At 38.4% G+C, this 24869-nt stretch overlaps 1 protein-coding gene across 3 annotated transcripts in view; it reads right to left on the bottom strand.

The window, feature by feature from the left end:
* Positions 1–24869, bottom strand: part of SETBP1 (SET binding protein 1) — a 174892-nt gene that overhangs the window by 137645 nt on the left and 12378 nt on the right. For 2 of the 3 annotated variants that reach the window (XR_010090872.1, XM_063453846.1), the window contains exon 2: positions 18022–18629. Coding sequence is in view for 2 of the 3 variants with exons in the window: in XM_063453846.1 (XP_063309916.1) it covers positions 18022–18498 (477 nt within the window). In the remaining variant the exon portion in view is untranslated. Of the gene's footprint in view, positions 1–18021; positions 18630–20412; positions 20476–24869 lie in introns of those variants that run through there. The other variant, XM_063453847.1, reaches the window with a different exon arrangement.

Here is a 24869-nt window from a genome sequence, read left to right as displayed (position 1 = left end):
GAAGCATGCAATAGAACAACATATATACAACTTTAAAGTAACACTAAAGCATTAGAAACACAAACCTGTATTCCTAAAGCACAGTGTATCTAGCTATAATGGTGTCCCCCACTATGTGTGCCATAAAAATAATAATATAAAGCTTTTTACCCACCTTTCTCCAGCACGGTGGCTCTATCAGTGCTGATTACCTTATATCCTCTTGTGATATCATGGAGGAGACATGGTCTCCTCCAGCAACTGTCCTATCCAATGCTCCTCATAGAGAAGAATTGGGGACCGAATGCCCATGCACAGCAAGTGTTGTGTGCACATACAAGCATCTCCATGGAATGGGGGGCTGCAACATTGCGTGACCAAGGTTTATATGGTCATTGAAACAGTTTTCCTGGCACTATGGGGTTATTAGGTCCCCCCTCCCCCCCCCCCCCTCCGCTAGGCTGAAGGGGTTTTAACCACTTACCTTAATCCAGTGACCTCTCCTCCCCCTGCCGACATCAGCTTCCGAGTGGAGCCAAATGCGCATGCGCGGCCAGAGACTCTTGCATTCAAACCGCCCATAGGAGAGCATTACTCAAGGCTTTCCTATGGGGATCATAACACACGCTGTTTGAGTTCAATGCGATTTTCACACTGAGAATCGCGGAAGCGCCTCTTGTGGCTGTCAGGTAGACAGCCACTAAAGGCTGGATTAACCCTGCAATAAAAAACATAGGCGTTTCTCTGAAATGGCTACGTTTTCAGCTGCAGGGTTAAAACTAGGGGAACCTGGCACCCAGACCACTTCATTGAGCGGAGTGGTCCTTTAACCCTGCAATGTACACAAAACTGCAATGTTTTACCTTGAAAAGTTAAAATGACAGGACCCAATTGGCGCACTTCCCTTCACTGAGATAAAGTGGCCTGAGTGACTTCAGAAGTCCTTAAAATGTTCGGGACTTCCAATCAAGAATGATAAAATGGTGATCAACGCAATGATTTTTTACAAAGGTCATGCTTATAAATAAGGTGTGGTTTATTTTAGTAGCAGTCCCTTAAATTTTAGAATGAGAGAATCTGATATTTCTATACAGCACATGGTCCAAACATCCAGATTTCAGCTGTCAGTACCGATTTTGAATCCCTCCCCAGCCGGGCCCCCAAGCAGAAAACAAAGCCAGTCAATTAAAATGCATGTGTACAGCTCAGGGCCAATGCTGAGCATTTCCTATTACTTTGTGAGTCTGTTTGGTAGTCTGCTAAGCTGATATAGTGTGTAACCTTTTGAAAGGTTTTGGTGAATACAAGGTAAATTTAAAAGAATTGAGACGTGTGGTGGATGGGCGAGTCCTGGATCTGTAAAAAGTGTTTTAGAAGCACTGTGGCAAATACAGCTTAATATTCTCCTATAAGGAAGGTGACAGTAGAGGCTGGTCCATAGGGCAGGTGCTCTAATATACTCATGTCAAAATCATGTTTAGAGCATGTTTTAAAAACGTTAGCTGTTCTATACATATATTTAGTCTACTCTATTAAAGGTTTCTGAGGTCACGCATTGACTGTGGGATGCCAGATCCTGGACACTTTCAAAGACAGGTCTTCTTTCGAGGGATGTCATTGGGTACCAGCATTAAGGGGTGGAGTCAGACCACTTTAACGGGATTGTTTTCTAAATATGTGTATCTATAGGTTTATGGTACCAGACATCTCACTGGGTAAGGAGGGTGCTACATGGTGTTTAATGGCTAGATCAAAACACATTAGACAGCATAGTCATATTCCAAAGGTACAGTCAAGTGCCCCTCTATCTTTAAAAGTCATCAGCTGCCACTGTAGAGGGAAAAACCTTCAACAGCCCGCAGTTAGGTCCAGAAACTGGATGAAAGTGTTCAGGAAGCACCAGGGGTCCCTAATTATTTTCAGCACCCGCAAGAGAGCAGCTGGCTGTTTTTTGGAGAGGGGGAGGTCAAGAAACTGTGAGACTTAACTCTTTTATTGGTCCTAATGCAAATAAAACAAACATTCACCTGGGCGTTGTTTGGGAGTGTTTTAATCATGCTACAAAAACATTAAGTTTTAGTTTTTTTTGTTAAATTTATCAATAAAATACTTCATACCATCAGGGATATCCTGTATTCCTGGAAATTGGCTTTTCAGAAAATAAATAAATAAATAAATAAATAAATAATAAAAAAACCACACACACACACAGAACAGATGCTTAGAATCTGGTCTATATGGAGTGCTTGAAATGGTCTGCCCAGCCTCTGGTTTTGGTTTTTTGAGACCAGCCGGTTGATAAACTAGTTCAGTAATAATGTTCCCAACACACACACTTTTGTGCAGAGATTTTCTAGCCATCTGTAAGCAAATCCATTTGTCGCTTAATCTGTTCAAAGAAACAAAAACGTATTACTATAATGCTTCAGGCAAAGATTTCTCAGATCAGGTTAATGATCTGCTCAATGTGATGCATATTCAGAGTCTTTTCAGCAAGTTTTCTACGTCCTCTTACATCATCCTTAAAAATGAAAAAAAGAAAAACACGCACACAATAGACTGAAATACACTATTTTTCAAGAGAATGGGAAAACTGAGTCACCCGATTTGGTTTTCAGACATTATGAGACGTGCATGCTGTTGGTGTATGCCCTTCGCTGAATTTACCGATGTGAAAATACAAAAAGTCTGTGAAAATACAAAAAGAGTGTACAATACAAAATTGTATATCATGCAAAAAAAAAAAAAAACACATACATAGTGACAACCAATACGTAAAATCAATCTTTCTATCCAATGGCGACATTATCTGAGCAGTTATTACCTGTGACATATGGGTAATAATGCAAAAATCACCTGCGTGCAGTCTGGGGGACCTAATATTGCACAGACTGGTGCAAACATGTCCATTAGATCAAAAATGTGTGAGCTTTACTCTTCAGAGCAGTAACTGTCACCATTTTAATGACAGCATCTGAAATAGATGCCACCAAGAGCTAACTCCAACTAATCCAATGCATCACAGGGACATATGCCATTTCACATTTACCTTTACATTACTTTAAACACACTACATTATCACAAAACATTAATCCTTGCAACACCCATACACCAACCATTAATTCCTATATGGTACATTTACACTAATTCAAAATGTCATGCAATACAAATGATACAAAACAAAGAAAAATGTATTAGGGCAAAACAACACCATCTTGGGGCTCAAGATATTTATAAACCCTTTATCTTTCATCTCATAGTTTATTACTATACGCGTTTACTGAAGTCATGTATGCTCATATATAAATACATAAGTCTAAAAAGAAAATGTCTGTCAGAAATAAAACCATGCACCTCTTAATACACATGCCAATTACCTTACATATTAAAATGTTAAACATATGGTTTAGAAAAGGTTTACATTTTTCAGAGCCACAGGAAGCCTTTGTTGTATGAAGAGACTGTCAACACAGACATTTTCTAATTCTGAGCATGACATGGGAAAAAAGCTCTCTTTTCACAGCAAGGCCTCTGGGTAACTACTGCTGGTCACTAATTGCTCCTGACACCTCTGTATCCTTTTCGCTACCCAACTTTCACCAGATGAGAGGAGATCACACCCCGGGCGGTAGAAGAAATCACTGACACTATCCAACAGTCTGCCTCAGCTATGGAAACTAGCACATGTGAAGCATATGATGGCTTATCCTGGCACGGCAGAGGTGTAGGCTGCCTGAGAGTCAAGAGCAATGCACTCCACTCACATTAAATGTGTTTTGTGCATTTGAACCCTCACAACCTCCTCTCTGATCTCAATAAACACATTACCCACTAATAACGCAAATATTCTGAGTACCCTTGAGAGCCAGCATGACCTCAACCCTGCCATGAAAAATATCAAACTTGATCTCCATTGTAAAACATTATCAATGCTACTTGGTATAGTTAAATTTATTTTTTTCTCTCCTTATAGTCCCCCCCCCCCTTTATCTTAATGATTATACTCTTCCCCCATGCTCCCCTGACTTGCCTTTATTTCGATTTTGTTAGTGTTTCATCACCATATCGGAGGTCAGCCATTTTGTTTTCCCTCTTTCCATGATGATCCCTACTGTAGGATTAATTTTACTGATGGAATGTTGGCAGATCCAACACAGAATTTTGCTCAAGCTCCACCTATTATGTTTTGTCAGCTTGACTCCTATACATAAGGCGAGGTAGCCTTAACTTTTCCTATATTATATATTGTTGACAAGTACAGAGCTCAATACAAATAAAAATAGATTCAGATACAATGAGCCATAGAAAAGCAGATTAGATAAAGTTTATTTTTGGTGACAGAGCTGCTTTAAGAGACACATTTATAGCAGCTGTAAAAGTGGTCTTCCATCCCCAGCCATGAGATCACCGAAACAGCTGGAGGGCTAACTGATAACCTATCATGTAACAATGTGCTCAATTCAATATGTAAGAGTCATAAAAATATCACCAAACCTATATCAGTTCTCTCTTTAATGTGACTCATTAACGAAACATTCACATTTAGAGACATTTGTGTTATTTATTAGTGGCTCGAATCTCAAAACAGATTTAAATGTCTTGGAAAATAATGAACACAATGTGCTGTTTGGGTTCGGAAACTACTGTACTCTGGTCAAGGGAATTTGAAGACAGTAATTTTGTTTATGGGCCAACCCTGGGTCTAATGGGAGGAGAACACTCTCACTGATGAAATGCCAAATATAACATTAAATGTACAGACAGGCAGGAAATCCCAGCCAGAACACTACATGTTGTCCTTTGGGGAAAAAACACAATTGCCAGTATATTAAAGTGTATTATTAGTGAAGATATCTTCCCTTATTTTCCCAAGGGGTCAGGAAGTAGAATGCTGCCCTATTTTTTTTATTAGGTTTCTTTTGTAAACCATTCTAAATAGGCTTCCTTTAGTGAGAGATGCAAGTCCCCTCATGTCAGCCATTTCAAGTATCAAAACCCATTCATCAAATATTTCTCTCAGACCATTGTGTTAAGGAATGCAATTCATGTGTCTGCTGGCACTCACCTTAAAACCATGCCCTTTGGCTTCAAATTGTACAACTAAATAAATATAAAAACTAGAATGAAAAGGAAAATGTACAACAAAAAAACAAAACTAGAGAAACTACTGTCACAAATAAAAAAAATAAAAAATAAAAAAGGATAGTTAAAGTAAATGTATGTAAGGGTTATATTAATATAGACAACGTAACTAGTCAAACCATTTGCCACCAGTTTGATTACTTGCTGGTGTTTGCCGGGCACTGTTCTCTGGTCTGAGCTAAAACTCAGCAATTCACTGTCCGAAAACATTCAGCTGATTCTCTCAACAATTGTGCTTGTCCTGCACGCCAGAGCTTAGCTCAGGAAACCTAATGGAAACTCCTAGCAGGAACTTCTTGCTCTCAGTACTTTAAGGACGAGACAGGGAGCGGTGCCGACAGATCCAAGGTAAGAAGTCAAACCATTAGCAATCTACTTACATTAGGGGTGCCAGGGCATTTCTGGATGTTCCGTTACGTCAACGTATCAAAAGACAAAAATAAAGAAGAACTAAACTTTCTTCTCTCTGCAGTTCTAATTCTCCTAGTTTAGGCTTCATTATTAATGACTTTTGTCCAATTAGATGCTTCTCATAGAGCAGCATTGGGGCACATGCTGCATGTGCAGCAATCACTGCTATCCACTAACAATGCTTCTAAAAAAGATAAATTGAATCCAGTTGTTTGTGAGAAGCTCTCACTTCTGCTGTGAACTACCGTGAAAACTACGAGTGAGGTAGGTGATATAAAGAGGGGGTGTTATAAAAAAAAAATGCAGATTTCAGGAGAAAATTTTAAAAAGCAGAAATAACTTGCTGTTAAACTCTTTGGGTTACTGGAGTGACCAATTCGAGATTTAGGATTATTCACCATAAAAGATAATGGCAAATCTTACCCCAAAACAACCAAATATGAACAATTCTAAAACCTCATGTTCAATTATCAGCAATTCAAGTTTAGTGAAAAATCCTGCTTGTGATTCGGGGATTACAATGGCATTGTTGCTGGAGCAGAGTTTAACCCCTTAAGGACACAGGACATGTGTGACATGTCATGATTCCCTTTTATTCCAGAAGTTTGGTCCTTAAGGGGTTAAAAGCGAAGTTTTAAGATAAAATGTAAAAAATAAAATTTTAAAGAGCGTCATCCAGGTTGTTTATCAGCTCAAATCAGCCATTATGTTAATAGAAGGTAATATTACTATTGTGCTGTGACCTTTTGTAGCCTAGAAAGAACCTCAAATGTTATGGAGTAAACAACTAAGCTAAGAGATTATAAAACGGTTTACCTTTCTAGAACACCGAGCAGTTCTAGATCTGGCGGGACAAATCTGGTTTCAGTACACTGGTTTCAGTACACTCCAATATTTGAGGACCACCAAGGAAATGTCCCTTAAAAGACAAGAGTAGAGTCGTCTCAGAGCAAAGAGCAGAGCAATTCCACAGCACTCTGCACGTATAAAGCCCTGAGCGATGCTCCCTTTATTTACCATCGGATGTATTTTTTGGGCCAGTTTGTGCTTATTCCCATCCGTTCAACTAATTTTCATTTTCATTTTCATTTTTTTTTTAATGACCACTACGCACCCAAATAACACTTCAGCTTGATGAAGTGCTTTATGGGTGAGGAGTATCTTATTTTACTTTCAGATTATAAAAGTGCTGATTTCTTATCGTGGCTTCTTAGAAAACTGGAATGATTACTTGTGAATAAAGATTTCAGGGTGGATATGCCAGAAGAATATTGTGTTCAACAGATTCTAAAGTCAATTTGCTGACTCTGAAACATAGGTTTTAATATCTTGTGATGATGGAAAGACTTTGGAAAAGTGAGTGATTAGAAAAAGCTAGTAAGGACTGAACAAGATGTGTTTTGTGTGCGGTTCTTTAAAATAAAATATGTACCAAAAAATATATGCACATTTTTCCCCACCCATGGAAGGCATCAATGTATTGCACCTTTGGGTTTGGCATCCTAATCAGCTGCCAATATAATCTATGCAGTCTTTCTAGTTCTATACTTTGTTGCCAGCACTCTATTTAGGGTTAGATGATAGTAGAGTGCCAGGAACTTTATGCTTCTTGATCAAATTACTGATGAAACATAATGCCAACAGAATTAAGATTAGATGCTTACTTAATCTTTCCAATGGACCAAAACACAACTTTGTAACAGTGTCATATAAATTGTGGAAGGGTTAAGAGGAAGTCAAAGCCACAACGCGCTTTGAGATTTTCTTTGCATTTCCGATTAGCTCTTTTTTCGAAAAGAAAAACCACAAGAAGTTTGCAAAAAACAATACTCAAAATACTGTATTGTATATGGTGTCACTTAAAACCAAAGTTCAGAACCATTTTACAAGGGTGCGAACAGAGATATACTGTGTTTGGAGACCTTTTTAACACGATGCTTGTATATCAGTATAGAACTGTGAATTTTGACATTTATAGGCAGTGCTAAATAATTCTGTACAGTAGGAACAAGCAGGATGTTATCCAAAAGAAACCTTCCTGTTTAGCCATGGATTGCATAATATCCGGTCTAGATTTTAGATCGAGAAAGCTGGGCAGGCGTCCATCCATTCATTATGTACCACATTAAGCAAAATATACCTTCAGTGAAATATCAGGCGAGAACTATCCCAGGTAACAACTGCCAAATAAAGTTAGCGTCCAAGAGCTGTGTATACAATCTTGCCCACAGTATTAGTTACCATGATCATCTTCATTAAAAGAAGCTATCACTGGCAGTTACAAAAATGTTCAATATATGAAATAAATGTAGGGGGCTACATACCTCCCAACATTGGGCCATAAGAAATTGGGTCAGCGTTGGGCATGTCTGACATCACTGACATGCAAAATGGGTGGTCTGGTTTGGGGACAGGGCAACTTAAAAAAAGACTGATATGGTTCCATAAAGCCTATTGTACAGCACTGCAGAAAGTGTTGGCATTTTATAAATAATAAGATTCTGGCTAGAGAAAACACACACACATGCACATGGAGAGTAAGAGTCAGGGACAGACAGACTGAAAAAGTCTCACAGATATACATAAGGCAGATAATATGTCACTTATACAGACTTAACACATACATATACTGGTAGTGACACACGCACAGACCAAGACAGTGTCACCGACATGCCATAATATAAACAGTCATACTGTATACTGCCAAACATTTCAGATAGGACAATAGTAACTTTAATTTTAGCTGTGTAATTAGGGCTGTGACCAAGGGCAGAACTGTTCAGAGACATTTTAGGTGACTTGCTATTAATCTATGCAACTAAAATACCATATACAACAACGTATCTTATTTACATAGACTGATTCTAAACACATTGTTGCAGTTTAAAGACACATTACTGTGAGTATTCTTGCTGTAGAGCTCGGTTTTACACAGTTCAGACACACCAACAATATGGCCTTCCTAGAAAAAAAGGGCATTGAGATAGAAAAAAAAGAGGAACAGAGGGATTTGGGCCCAAAATAGGGAGACTTTGGAGGTATGATTACCGAAACACAGTCTCACTGAGAGGTTCTTAATATTTACTGTAACATGCACAGAGAGTGAGAGGTGGGGATGGGGCACAAAATAAAGGTGACACACAAAGCCTAAAAGTCTAACAGTAACAACACATACTGACATGGTCTCCCACAAAAAAAAGGCATTGAAGGTTAAAAATAAATAAATAAATAAATAAGTCAGTCACAGATACTGACATTACAGACAGCAAGGGGCTCACAAATAGGGATTGTAACAGACATGTTCACATACTTGCACTGTGGCCAGACTGACTCTCCATTTTGAGCCCTGCTTCACTCAGTAGACACAGAACGCTGGTGAGACTTCCTCCCTCACCCCCTCCCTCACTTGTGCAGTGTTGGTGTGAAGCAGACAGAGCAGGCTGAAATCTGATATACTACTCACAGCAACGAATGTATCCGTAGGCGAGCTTATATATTTACAGTGTAATGGGTGCTTTGAAGCAGGGAAAAGCGGGAAAGATGGCTGTCTCTTCCAAACACACAGCTCCAGAATCGTGACTTTCCCGTCTAAATCAGGACAGGCTTTCAAAACTTAAAGGGACTCTCCAGTGCCAGGGAAACAAACCAGCTTTCCTGGCACTGTAGAATCCTGCAGTGACCCCCTCCCTCACGCTCCACATCCCATGTCGCTGAATGAGGTTAAAACCCCTTCAGCTACTTACCTGAATCCAGCACTGATGTCACTCGGCGCTGGGGTCAGACTCCGCCCATGCTACACCACGCCGACGTCAGCCGGTGGGGGAGACCTAATACGCATGCGCAGCAATTGCCACGAGCGTGCATCAGACCTCTCCATAGGAAAGCATTATTCAATGCTTTCCTATGGGGAAAATCTCGGACGCTGGAGGTTCGCAAGGACGTCCAACGTCAGATAACGGACCAAAAGTCTGTTATGAATCCAGAAGCGCCCCCACTGGCTAAGTGCAATAGGGGCACAGCACCCAGACCACTTCAATTATAACATCAGAATAGCCAACATGCATTTTAAAAAGGGAGAAGGGGAGCGTATATCAGTAACCCTATATATAATGTCACTGCACACCCTAAAAAAGACACCCCTCAACCGTTCTTATTTTCACGATGCACCGTATTCAGTTATGCGTGTCTAAATTACACGTTTTAATGCATGTGATGCCATAATGCCAAGCACTCCCAGAAGGCCTAGGCTGCAGTCGCATGCTAGAGATTTTATGAGCCGCAGCAGAGACTTGGTTCAGTTGTAACAAGTACAACAATTATTGTTTTTGTTTGTCGATAACGTCAATAGCACAATGTACGCATTAAAATGTGTAACCAACCGCAAGAGGACCTTGTCAATCACACCTTTGTGGCGGACAGGTCCACTTGAAAAGGAATGCACAGTATGTTCAAAAACATCAATCATAATGCAATGCACAACATGGCATATCTGTTTCCACAATATTCACACAAAGAAAACACAGAGGTTCACACAATCACCTCCACTTGGCAAACAACTAGCGTTATGTAAATGCTCTAAAGCCACAAAGATTTGCTTTGGTTAGAAAGCTGTACAAACAAGGGGTCGGTTTAGCAATTATTCCCATACAGATTGGTTTTCTGTGTTTACAATGGACTAACAAGACCTGTCATAGTACATTCCCTTTCATACCAACACCCCTAGTTTCCAACCTCAATAAAGCCTGCTCTTAACCAAAAATACAAGGAAATGTCTGACACTGAGGTGATGTTCACTCTGTATGAAGATCTTACTCAAGCAAAAAAGTGTTAAAGGTCCAAAAGTTTGCAATGGCTTTGAAGATAAAAAGGTTGCTCATGTAAAACTTGATTTCAAAAAAATGATAAATTCCCAAAATATCAGAACACACATCACACAAAGCCCCCTTCCCATTTAACAACACAACTATGCAAAATCTTGAGGCTTTAAGACACAAACAAGTTTTGTTAACACCACACACAGCTTTATAATAAAATATTTCTAACAGGCAAAATCAAATGTCACAGAAAAAAAATAAAAAAATAAGTTGGTTCTGCAATTATTGCAAAAGATTATTTACAAGCTTTTACCATACTCTTTTGTACTTGCAGGGAACCTGTTAAAACAGTTAACACAAAAATGCTTTTGTGATACCCTGAAAAACCAAGTTATGGGGGCCAATAATAGTCATACATTGAATCCACACAAAAAAAATAAAAAAAGGTTTTCATTGTTTTGTGGATTCTATGTATGCATATTGTATTTTTTGTTTGCATCTCCTGGTAGAGGGGATTTGCTTTCATCTGACCCTGACATATACCAAACACCTAGGATTGTGCGGCTTAGTGTAATATTTTGCTGGATATAGGTTTGGGACAATATACAGTCTGTCCCAACATTCAGTAATTAAGTCAATCAACTATGCAGAGTAGTTCAGATGCAACTTAGGCTGCGTTTAGGATGAAAGTGACATACGTAAACTGTGAAACTGGATGTTCTCAAAGATGGCAGTCCAGGTCATTTCTCATAGACTTCAGTCATAGTGATTTCTTCCATGTGCTTTCAGTAGCACTATGCAGGCTGCAATGAATTCGGCAGGCATCCAGCAGCACAGTGAACCTTTGCAGCCCAAACTAGTTTTAACAGTAGGAAATTCCCAAGGTAACAATGACATTGTTCACCAATTAAATCATTAAATATATAAGACTCACAATAATTGGACAGTTGCAGTAACTTTGTAGATGCAAGTATGCATTTATTTTATCTCCCCGCAGAAGCAGAGGAGTAATAGGTTTATACATTTTGTTTTCTTCTATGCATTTAAAAAGAATATTGTATTTCCTGACACTGCCCAAATGTTTTTTGTAAGATGGTTCACAAGTACAACTCGTAAGGCTGTCAAAACATGCTTAGACATTTCATCATCTTGGGTGTAAATAGGATTGTGGCCAAACATCGATACAAAGCCTACAAAAGGAGTTATTAAATACGCTCATTAAAAATGAACACACACACACGCCTTCCGCAGAACTCTGTCTAACTTAAAAAAATAAAATATATATGTAAAAATATATAGTTGGAAACATTTTGTGCAAAGGAGGTTAGGGGGCAAAGAATTGAGGATCCTATGGTCTGCTGCAAGGTCACCATAACCTTGAATCCCAGAAGCAGTTGGCAGAGAAAGTTTAGGCCTGTCAAGGGCTAGTTACACAGACAAACACAATCAGCCATGCTTGGAAAGCCAAGAGGTTCTGTGGGATAAGGTTTCTAGTCCAAAGATATACAATTACAAAAGGTCTATTCAGTTTCAATTTCATTTATTTATTTGCTAATGCAACGACAGTTGATCGTGTACGAGTACGGAAAACTGTGACATGCAATTCAAAATAAAATATGTGCAATGGATACAATCTCAAGCAAATCCCCAGAACCCACAGAGAAAGATGGTCTGGAAGCCTGTAAATATCAGATTTAAAGTCTTTGAACTTAGAGCCACATTGACAAAAGCGACACATGGGATGAACTGCACAGTTGTATGCTAATTTGTCAATTTGTATTATGCAGTATTCATCAGCTCTGAATTTCATCAATTGGGCTAATTTATACAGTACAGCTCTAAAAATAAAGCTTAAAAAGAAAAAAAAAATGGATTCATTATAGGAAATGCTGCAAGGCATAATTAAAAAAAAAAAATTGTCTCTGCCAAGGTAAATCTGAGTTTTATTAATTATTAACTAAATAAATTGGTCCCAAATCCTGTGGTCCAATTCCAAAAATAGACTGATGTTGTAAGGGTAAAGGAAGCCTCTATTTAAAAATGGACACATGGGAAAGTAAGCCAAAGCAGACCCATTTTTGGATTAACACATGTAGCTCACAGAAAGGGGACTCCCCATCTAGAGATGACAGTGGCAGCTGCACTTAGACTTGTTCATAGAGTTGCAGGGAATTGAATCAAAGGGACAAGAAGAAAGAGACTGCCTTTCCTTGGGGAGAGAGGAGCACAATCCCAGACACTCTCAGACTCCACAAATACAACATGCTTGACATTATTACCGCTTCTAACAATGAGCCATTGGTAATTCTCAGCCATTTGCAGTAGACCTTACAGCAGATGGTACTCTTCACTCTGTAAAAACGCTCCATGTATACATATTCAGAGTGGGGTGAAGGGAGGGGCTCTTGTAACTTAATATTATGACCAAAAGGGTAAATTTGTCCTTAAAAACAAGTAATTTACAAATTGTAAATTTGTAGCTAAAGAAAAATGCATATTGTTTGTTAAAATAAATCTTGGAAGTTTGTTAAAGAAAAGTTGTGTATATTGTGCAGCAATGTAACCTTAGGTGTTTTTTTTTTGCTGCTTTTTTTCAATAGTATTAGATGAATAGAGTTTTTTTTTTATAGGTTACATTGATATTAATATCAGACAAAATAATAGAGCAGCAGGAAATGCTATCAGAATGCTTGGTTGTGTGAGGAGAGGTATTAGCAGTAGAAAGAGGGAAGTGCTCATGCCATTGTACAGAACACTGGTGAGACCTCACTTGGAGTACTGTACGCAGTACTGGAGACCGTATCTCCAGAAGGATATTGATACCTTAGAGAGAGTTCAAAGAAGGGCTACTAAACTGGTTCATGGATTGCAGGATAAAACTTACAAGGAAAGTTTAACGGATCTTTACATGTATAGCTTGGAGGAAAGACGAGACGGGGGGGATATGATAGAAACATTTAAATACATAAAAAGGGAATAAACACAGTGAAGCAGGAGACTATATTTAAAAGCAGAAAAAACACTACAAGAGGACAGTCTTACGTTAGAGGGGCAAAAGTTTAAATATCAGAAGCATTACTTTACGGAGAGGGTAATGGATGCATGGATTAGCCTTCCAGCTGAAGTGGTAGAGTTTAACACATTAAAGGAGTTTAAGCATGCGTGGGATAGGCACAAGGCTATCCTAGCAATAAGATAAGGCCAGGGACTAATGAAAGTATTTAAAAAATTGTGCAGACTAGATGGGCCGAATGGTTCTTATAGGCGGTCACATTCTAGGTTTCTAGATCTTGATTTTTTTGCAAGACTACTTTTTAATCCTGTTGGCTCTATTTAGATAATTCCACAGACGCTAGCTGTGGCCTATTGAGCTTTGCAACTAAGTCTGCTCCCAGCCTTAAGACCAGTGTTTCTAGTCAATACTTTACTTAGCAACTTGGAGCTAAGCTTATCTGCTGTCTGTAGCTATCAGAATTGACCTTCCATGATTAAAGTCCAATATCTGTATCTATCTTAAGACAAATCTATAAAGTACTCCATTGACCAAGATAGTTTGAGGTGAGCCATTGTGGTGAGATTTTTTACCCAATTCGGGTATTTGACTACCTATTTTGTTATTTTTGCTAAAGACTCTTTACGGTCCTATCATTAATTGATTTGGTAATCCCATCTTTCCTACTCCAGTACTTACTATAGACCTCCGGATCTGGTATCCAGATGGTCTAAGTCAATTCTTTCACTATTGTCTATTTAGGGGTTAAGCCCCAGGACACCTCTGGAGTGTCCAAACTAGGTGAATCTCTGCCAGTGTTGAGGAGTTCCATCAGTTGGACCCACCAACAAGGGCAGGGATACATTTCTTTATTAGAAGTTGAATTATGCATGCATTTTATTGATGTTCTTTGTGTTCATCTACCTGGCCTGCTGAGGTATAAGAGAGCAACTAAAAGATTGCCATTGCAGGCATCTCAAAATAAATGAACAGGACTTGGGTAATCATAAAAAGCCCTACTGCATCAATTAAAGTAACAGTATAGTTTCAGGAACACAGCATTCTGTCCTTGGCCCCCCTCTCTCTGGAGATTAAATGTGATTTTACTGCCCTCTTCTCCCGCGCCAGGCTAGTCTCCATGTGGCTGGCCCGGCTTAGCCCATACATTTTGTTGATCTCCGCCAATCCAATGCCATAGAAAAGCATTGAAAGGCCACTGCGCATGCGCAGCATAATTGTGCCTGCGCCAATCAGCATCTCCTCAAAGAGATGTATTGATCAATGCATTTCTATAGGGAAAATTCAGTGCCTCCATGCAGAGCGTGCAGATGCTGAACACCTGCTGACACAGGAAGCACCTCTAGTGGCTGTCTAAGTGATTACCACTAGAGGTGTAACTAGCTAGCAATGTTTACACTGCAGGGACATTCTATAGACACCAGAAAACATTAAGCTGTAGTGGTTCTGGTGACGATTGGGTCCCTTTATTAAATGTCTTCTCACAGTGGATGGTGAACTAAAAAACATGATCATTCGGCATGGATATTAAGTTTTTCTATTTTCCATGCATTCCACCCTTTGGGAATGAGTAAGTATTGACAATCACCAACATTCTACAGCTGTGGCTCTGCCAGCAGCTGGCTGTATACTACCACGCTGTTACTAAATCATTCTGAGAGTTTCCACAGCATACCTCCTGGCGTTATTTGCATTGATGCAGCAGAATCCATGTCATAGAAGCATATGTAAACATTAAGAACTAAATGTGGAATACAGAGCCAGCGGGGATAGAAAGCAATTTCTTAAATTTTCAGAAAAATTGCCATTTCGTAAGAAAAAAACTACAACACAAACTCCCTGGGTGCAAGTTTATATTTAATTGTAAGATCAGTGTCTTCAAATTGTAGGAAGGCTGATGCCAAGCTTGCTCTGTTTGTAGCACACACACATAAAATGGGATTTACATAGCTGTTTAGAACGCACAGTTCCGTTCACTTCTCAGTAACATTTAATAAGTTGATTTTTGATAATCGAAAGCTGTGTAATCTAAAAAGCCAAAAAATTGCACCAACAATAATAGCAAGCTGGGGGAAGACTTATGTTACACTCGTAATTTTAGTACTTTCTGAATTCTTTCTTAGAAGTAGGACACTGTAGGATATAGGAGGAGGTGAAAAAAGGAAAACGTGGCTTAACCAGTCTTAAGACAAGTTGCCCATGTCATTCCAGATGTTCTATCTTCAGTCAAAGTACAGAAGCATTAGACAGGAACACGGACTTTGAAAGTAATGACCTATTCGAATAGTGAATTAAAAATTCACAATAGTGAATGAAATGTTGGCTATTAGTTGTGTTTTCAGCTTGTTTGTTTCCTTTGTTTTTTGTAACCCTTCCTACAACTTTATGAGTATTTCTATTAGATACAGTGCTATTTTAGCACAGACAGACATCCCATGGAAATTCCACGTTCCATAATTTCTTGCATAGGGTCTATGATCTTGCAAATGATGGCAGTGAAGCATGAATATTTGATGCCCAACTGTCCTTATTTTGGCAGGACAGACTATTTCAGGGTACTGTTCCCACAGTGTCCCATGAATGAGGAAATCATTATATACGCCAATGCTATGCACTGTGAAAGCACTCTTTGGATGGTCCACCCTAAGGGGTCCAGCCTGCATAACTGGCAGTAAGCCTGGCATGCATTTATGGAAGCCTTGCCTACCTACTCTTTGAGTAATGTGTTTCACATCATTGATCGTCTCCCTTTTACCCTTCTTACTGGTGTCTCATTTATGAGACACCAGGGTATTATGTATTTAATATCCTATGCTCCATAACTCACCACCAGACAAGTGACATTTCCTCTTTAATATATTTTTATTCACTTTTTCAGTTAGAAGAAACTTGTACTAAAAATCAGTATTCCTTACACCTGCTCAAGAACTATAAACAGGCCATCATTTTAGAATAACTGTCCCAGATATTGAGACTGGCCACGGTCTAAGAATAATCACTAAAGCATTAGTCTGGCCTGTTGGTGGTCCTGGGGACAGGGTTGAGAGCACGAGCTGTGGTGTGTAAAGTTGCAGATTAAATTGTTAGTAGTACGATCGTACAGCATTAGCACGTCTAACCTACTGGTGGAATGGTCTTACGCATAAACAATATGCCAGAATGTATGAACAGTTGGTATGTGCAGATTAAAGCGATTAAAAAGCTGGGAACATTTTTTCAATACAATCATATAATTACCATGTTTATTAATAGCAGACAGTTATGAAATAGTAAGAGGACTGACGTCAAAAACAAATTCCCTGGAAGGAATTTCTGTTTAAAAGCTCACAGAGTTCCCAAAATCAGTGTAAGTCCTCAACCAGTGAATAACTGGAACGGATACATATTTTGACAGCAATGGCTAAAATAAGCATCATGTTTGTGGTCATGTTCTCAAGAATACGGTGTGTATGTTTGGCCCTTTGTCTACCATGTCAAAAAACATTCTTTAATTACCAAAAAGGCAAACTAAGATAAAACGTAGCAATTTGCTTGATACCTAAAATAATTTTCTTTGGACCTTCTACATACAAAATAGGTGTCAATCTCAATTATAATACTGTTAAATCAAATGACAATAAAATTAATTTGGCAGGAAGAACAGAAAAGCAGAAACAAAAATGGCTTAAGTGAGAAAAAAAAAAAAAAAATATATATATATATAAAATAAACATGAAAAAAATGTATGTACACAAACAGAGACAAAAAGTTTGCTCTTATTAACAGAGTTGTCTTGAAAGGACACAAATGCATACTTCCAAAAAGTGTCCCTCTTTCATACAATATTTGGTTTGAATAAATGTAAAACTAGAAACAACATTCATGAATAACAGAGAAAATTGTAATAGTTGTTGTCCTCTCTCAGTGTAGATCGTACTTTCCCTTGTTTTATAGATTGTTTTTGAGGTTTCAAGTGTTAGTTGAAAGCAACCCCTACATTTTCAAAAGAGAGTTCCCAGTGACCATGGAATCCTAAAGCAGATAAATCATTACATATGGGATTCACATTAATTAGCTACTTCTTTAAAAACCAAGTAGGAATGTACAAAAGTAATAAGTAGAAGAGTGCTCCTCCAATGTAAATAACTTCACATAAAATTCCTCCTACTAATAACAAAAAAAAAAAAAAAAAAATAATAAAAAAAAAAAAATAAATAAATAAAAAAAAAGCAGGGTTAGAAAGTGAAGTCCACTAAAACCTGATGAGGAACAGCACCTACAGCTAGGAAAAATAATTTTATCCCTGACACCAGCTGGAGAGTTACCTATGGACATAAATCCTAAGACGACCACCAAACTCTTTCGAATAGTTGGGGTAGGGATGATGTCCCATGGATCGAAAATAGAAGTTTCATAAATAAATCTTTCAATGAATGGAGTTTTAATGCTTATAAAAGTTGAACAAAATAAGAAGATAATTTCCTAAATTCATGGTAGTAATTAATTCAGGGCAAAATATAATTGGTATATGATGTAAATAGTTTAGTGGAATTATAAATATATAAACTTTGAAATAATCAGGAAAGCACAGATAACAAATAAAAGTATATGTGAATTAATTGTTGTTGTTTTTTTAAAGTAGTTTAAAAAAATAAATAAATAAATAAAAACGGAAAGGAAGTTTACCTTCTTTTTTGCGTGACCTCGGTCATCTTCCTTCCCTGCTTTGTTGTTTTTGCCAGACTTGGAGAGTTTCTGCTCTCCTGATTGCTTTATTGTAATTTTAATCTCAGGAGGGCATATGTAGTTCTCCAGATTTTTGGGGGGTTTCTTTGCCCTCTTAGTGGTTTGTATCTTAAGTTTTAGGCTTCCCTCTGTAAAATTAGCCTCCTTGATAGAAAACTCCTGGTCTTCTAAACCATCACCTGGTGCCCACTTCTCACTGTCTGCATTTGAATTAGAATCCACATCCCTTCCAGAACCTAGTTCATCTTCTTCCTCTGGCTCCATAACCTCTCCATTTCCAGGTCCAGTCTTGGTAGTTCCAGACGCAGGCATCAAGGTGTCTCCAGTACAGCTAGAAATGGCTGGGGCTTTCACAGTTGACAAATCAGCATCGCAACCCCTTTGTCGGTTGCCGTTCAGGTTCTCTCTTTGCTCCATTGCAATCGTACAGTCCACTAACGTATTAGAAAGTGTATGAGACGTGGACTGTAAAACAGTCTAAAACTGTAACAGTATTTCAGTATGTTCTAAACTTCCAATATCAAAGATGAGAAGAAATAATTTGGAATCTAAAATTGGAACGAGAAAGGGTAATAATTAAAAGCTAGCTGTAGAAAACTCACACAATGCATGGTAATTTGACAAAGAAGTTTCAATAAATCAAATGACTTACCCTAATTAATCACAAAGTAGACACTATTAAAGGACATCTATAAGACAATACATTCCATTATCCAGAGATATAACATAGCAAAGATAACAAACAAGAAGAGCTTTTATACTTTTAATGAGATTAAGTAATACCCACATTTAAATTCTCAGCTTTTCGCAGACGTACAGCTAAAAACAGCCTTGTGTGCTATAATACTTAATATTACATTGTAACACAAACTTGCAGAAAATCTTCTGGTTGTATGAATCACTGGGATAAAATCTCCTGTGTAAAAAAATCCACCATAATTTTTAGTCAGATGACTGCATAGTGTCCCCAATTATTTAGATCTCACAATCACTAGAATGTATGCATGGGAAGGGAAGACAAAACATCAAATTCCATGCATGCTTTGATTCAAATTCTTAAGTGCACCTGTCAAGCTTAACATGACTTGGTGTCACTTTAAATAACAGCTATTCATAACAAATGTGTGAAATGAATATGCATTTAACATTTAAAATGTATTTTTACTTCCTAGACCACTGCCACAGCAGTAAAGACTACATATATGTGAGCTATGCACCCCTCTTTCCTATTACAAACTGACACATCTAGTGTACACTTGCATACTACTAAATGTGGAATGCTGGTCTCATAATTTGGAAGCAGTGCAGTGGTGTAGACCACAACTATGTCTACTCTAGGGCAGATGAAGAAAATCTTTTAACCTATACAGTCGCTGCAAATTTAATGCATATATTACATCAACAGCAATACTTATCCGAAGATGAAATTATCATCCACATGCCTAGTGGATATAAGTTTCACATTGAGTGTCACAATTAATTGTTGAACACGCCATTTTTATACTCCCCAACAGCTGACTAGAGAGTTAACATGCGCTGTGGTTGCTATGCTTGGAGATCAAAAAGATGATATCTGCTCTTGCTGTTGATACTTTGCTGAAGACTTGGGTCTTTCTCCTAACAGACAATTATTTTTAAAATATTTTCTCCCAAGCTATACATTCGCCAGCACAATGTATACATAGAGTTTGTATGCAGGCATGGCAGATGTTTTCTATAAAGCTTTGTAGAAACTCATGAGTGTTAACCAATGCAATCAGTCAAATATTTATTCAGAATTCAGACTATTAAAATATTTACCAAACATTAGATTGCACAACAATGCCATCATTAATGGATTTCAAAATCCAACAAACCGTTATCTCTGTACCAAAGACTCTGAAATATGCAGAGAGATCGGTTTAAAGTCGGTGAAAATCACATTGCCAACATTCTAAATTCTGGAGACAAAAAGAAAATTGAAATTTGCCACTTTTAAAACATCAACAACTAGCTTAAATTGAGTTATACATGAATCATTAATAAAACTTCTTGTAAGGAGAACATTTTCCTTCAAGGCATTAAAAAAAAAAAAAATGGGAAAAAGGTAAAATGAATAAAAAAAATACAATTAACAAAAATAAAAAGACACTGTGCAGTTGCCCATACTGAAAGTGTAAACACTGGAGTGTGTAGCCAGTTTGATCTGGTTCACAAGGAAACTATTCTTTAAAAGGTTTTATGAGTCATTGTTGGTTTTGAATTAACTATTTAGATGTCATGAAAAAAAAAAAAAACTAGAGTGTTGTTAGCTCTCTGCATCGCTCACCTGCGTGGCTGCTGTCAGCTTACCTGGTTATTATTTTGGAAGGCTGCCATGTTGTGCAATTAATGTTAGCAAGAACGATTGTCACTAAAACCTCATGCTATGAAACGGGATGAAAATAACTTTGTAAATCATTCACAAGGAACGGTTTTCATTTGCAATTATCTCTACAGGTACGCGGTTACAAAGGTTGCCAGGGAGAAGAAGGGAATGGAAAAAAAACACACAAAAAAAAAAAAAAACGCTTACTCAAAAGCATTGTGACTATGCAATCAAAGTAACGTTGTTTAACCACGCATCATCCAGCTTAAACATCTCCGATAAAATATATAAATGCCAAGGCAAAATTCAATTTATCTAGGAAGTATCATATTTTTTTTCTTCCTCTCTCTACGCCATGGGTAGTCAACCTTGTCCCTACCGGCCGCTAGTGGGCGGTTTGGGATTTTAGGTGGGCGGTAGTAGGTTCTGCATAAAACTCCCAGTGGGCCTTGATGGCCGTGGACCAAGGCCGGCAGGGGAGACCCTTTCAGTTCCCCTCCTGGCCCATGCAGAGGCAGCCTCGCTGTAAGCCCTCTTGGGCTGGTGAGGAGATCTCTCACAAACACTGTCACACACACACACACACACACACACACACACAACACCTCACAAACACATAGAATAAAAAAAAAGGTAGAATAGAAAAAAAAAGGTCGAAAAAAGATACATTTAAAGTACATTTTTTTTTAAATCTCTCTTTTCCAATTATTCCATTATTTTTTTCAAAAATCTTACTTGCGCTATAAAATTAGTTACTGCGGCACTGGTGGGTGGTAAAGAAATATTACAATTAAGAAAGATACAAAAGTGAACAGTAGGTATTAAAAGACTACCCCTGCTCTACGCCCTGTGTGGACATTAGGCATTGTATATTGATGAAAAAAGTACTAAAGAAACAAATAAATAATTGAAGCGATGAATGATTTTTTTTAGGAGGAGCTGTGCTTTCTGATCATGGAGCCACCACTTGGAACAACCAAAAGATATTTCAAGATTACTGTATATCAAGGATGTCATACTTTGTAGCATGCTTTTATAAGTCAGAATGTTGTCTCTACCTTGACCAAAACAAAGGGGAGTTTGCCAAACTTCTTAAAACAATCTGTGAAAAACAAAAATGGATATATGGTGGGTGGCTCATTTGAAACATATATGGTTTGTTTTAGAAATGTACATTCCTCCATCTTACGTCCTCCACTTCCCTAAGACTCGTGTTTGAGGACTACTGGGGTGTATAACTTGTGTATTCTGCTACTGCTGATAATGAACACCGCTATGTTAGGGTGACTGGATTACCCTAAAATGAAATGCCCAAGACCAACTCCATGAACTCTTCTTAAAGAAACAATATAACTTCCCAATATCCCTTTCTATGCTGGGGAGTCCTTCGTGGTCTGGCCAGATTTCATAAAGTTGTTATGGACAATGTCTTGCTTTGCCTCAGTCTTGGGCTGAGCTGTACAAAAGGTCAACAGAGAATGGCATGCACTAGAGTAATTCCGCTATGTGCTTCCCGTACAATGAAGATAGTATCCCTGGTCAGAAATACCAATGCTTTTGTTTTCGGTAAATTTTGGTTTATGGGCATGTTGTCTTTAAAAAGATCCTACCATTAAACATTTCTGGAAACCTTTGTTTTTAAAATGTGTTTTAACATTGCAGTGATATGGATTCCCTGCATGTACAAACTCATTTTGCTTAAATAAACCCTGTCCCTCTACTTTCTTATTATCAAAGCACCACACCTTGATCTGCCTGATAGGCTTTATTCAGTAAATTTTTGTGCTTATTTCTATATACAGGATTGTCAACATGACTTGCATTTCTACTTGTAACAAAGACATATTGGATAGCTAAAATGAATTTAAATAAAGCTGCAGAATGGCTAACTGAGGTGGGCAAGAAAGGCAATATCTGCAAACGGACAGGGTTATAGCCAAGTTAGAAAAATTATTTAAATCAGCAATGTTTTCAATTTGGCTACTCTGACCTTAACTTTGAAATTCACATTGAATTCTCACATTAGTAAATAACCCTGTCAGTCATGTTGATTCCAGGATAATAGCCATACATTTGCTTCCAAAATGGTACCTTAGCCACTTAGAACAGCAGTGGTTTTCTAACAAGTCCTAGTGCACCACAACTGATGCATGATTTTTAGATCTCTGCAGTCGGATATTTGTGTAAACTTAGATTGCTAGAGGTATATGAAAAAATAAAATAAAGATGGCACTCACCAAATGGGTAGGGAGTAACAATTGCAGTGCACTATTAGATCCAGTTCGGCACTCCCAACATAGAAGTAATAAATGCAAGTTAGATGCAGCTCTTATCTACTGCCAAAACAGAAATTTTAGTTGGAACCCATCAGTAGCATTTCAGCCCCAATAAGGGTCTTTCGCAAGCTTTAAAGAAAAGCCCTTATTGCGACCAAAACATTGGTTTTCGGTTCCAAAAAAAATTGCTGTGTTGGGAACTTGTGAATGGCAGATTCTCTTTACAATTCATATCGTGGTTCATGGTGACTGTTTTGGTAATCCGTGTCTTACTGAAAAAAATTGCTGGCCAACAACCAGCATTTCACACATTGCGCCAATATATATTTCTGCAATAGGATGTATAAAATCATAAGGTGGAAGGAGACAGAGTGCCAGTTATGCATTGCATGCACCTGGTGATATGTAGTGGGCTGAAAGAGGGGTGATGGGCTGAAAGCTAGCCTTTCAAGATATCCACACACATGCTCTTAGATTGGCAGAAATGCCATCAATTTACTAGTGTAATTAAGGAAGGCAGGATGCTGTCCAAAATCAGGACCGACCTGTCAGACTAGGGAGAGCTGGGAGTTATATGCCACGTTAGAAACTTTTATACCAGTTTAACATAAAACTTTCCATGTAATACAGTATTTTAACTATTATAATGGAGAATAACATGTTTAAGAGCTAACCTACTTGACCACATAATATGTAAAGGGAAACTCCAGTGCCAGGAAAACAATCCGTTTTCCTGGCACTGCAGGTACCCTCTCCCTCCCACCTCCCATCCCAGGTATCTAAAGGGGTGAAAACCCCTTCAGGTCACTTACCTGAGACCCCGCCGATGTCCCTCGGCGGTGGTTTGGGTCGGCGTCGCTCCTCCGAGTAATCACGTCAGCCGGTGGCCGAGACTGATCCCGCCCGCCGAGGAAACCTAATGCGCACGTGCGGCAATGCCGTGCATGCGCATTAGGTCTCCCCATACGAAAGCATTGAAAAAGATTTTCAATGCTTTCCTATGGGGAATTGAGCGACGCTGGAGGTCCTCACACAGCGTGAGGACGTCCAGCGACGCTCTAGCAAAGAAAATCTTTGCTATGAATCTGGAAGTGCCCTCTAGTAGACAGCGACTAGAGGTGGAGTTAACCCTGCAATGTAATTATTGCAGTTTATTAAAAAAATGCAATAATTACAGTTGCAGGGTTAAGAGTAGTGGGAGTTGGCACCCAGACCACTCCAATGGGCAGAAGTGGTCTGGGTGCCTGGAGTGTCCCTTTAAGAGCCAATAACACGCAGAGTTTTGTTTTAACTGTTTGTGCTTTTTATTCAGCTAACACAAGTTATGTAAAATAAAAGTTAGATAAAAGTTATGTGTATACTCAGTATTTCTATTTCCATATTCACAGAGTAAATGATTTAGGCTTGCCAGCGCATATAGTTTAAAAAGTGTAGTCGCAGTGTATTACAGATACGGAGCCCCATAGTGATGCATATATACAGGGCTGTCTATAATGGTTGCAAGGGTGGCCAAAAGGTAGAGATTCATTTGTCATGCAACTCCAACAATGCTTTGACAGCTGGTGCTCTACCATTTTCCCATGCTTGAATTTAGCACCAAGCAATATTTGTATGTTTGAATGGAAGCATGTTTCTGTATGGAGTCTGTTTATGTGAATGTTGGGGTGTGTTTGTATGTGGTGTTGGCATTTGAATGCAAGCATACATTTATGTGTAGTGTTCGTTTTTGAATGTAGGGGTGTGTTTATATTTCATTTTTGTGTTTAACACAGAGATGTGTTTGTATCTAGTGTTAACATTTTAATGCAGTGTGTTTGTATGTAGTGTTGAAGTTTGAATGCAGGGGTGTAAGTGTGTGTTGTGTTGGCGTTTAAATGCTGAGATGTAAACACACACGCATATTATTATTATGATGATGATGATGATATTTATAGAGCGCCGTCAAATTCCTCAGCGCTTTACAATGGGTGGACGAACAGACATGTAGTTGTAACCAGACAAGTTGGACACACAGGAACAGAGGGGTTGAGGGCCCTGCTCAATGAGCTTACATGCTAGAGGGAGTGGGGTAAAATGACACAAAAAGGTAAGGACAGTATTAGACTAGTGACAGTTGCAGAAGAGGAATCAGTTGGGAGCTATTAACAGTTTAATTGATACGCTTT

The sequence above is a fragment of the Pelobates fuscus genome, chromosome 5 (assembly GCF_036172605.1).
Source record: "Pelobates fuscus isolate aPelFus1 chromosome 5, aPelFus1.pri, whole genome shotgun sequence".
NCBI classification, from domain to species: Eukaryota; Metazoa; Chordata; class Amphibia; order Anura; family Pelobatidae; genus Pelobates; species Pelobates fuscus.
The sequence above is the reverse complement of the archived record's forward strand: the minus strand, read 5'-3'. Positions and strand labels throughout refer to the sequence as shown.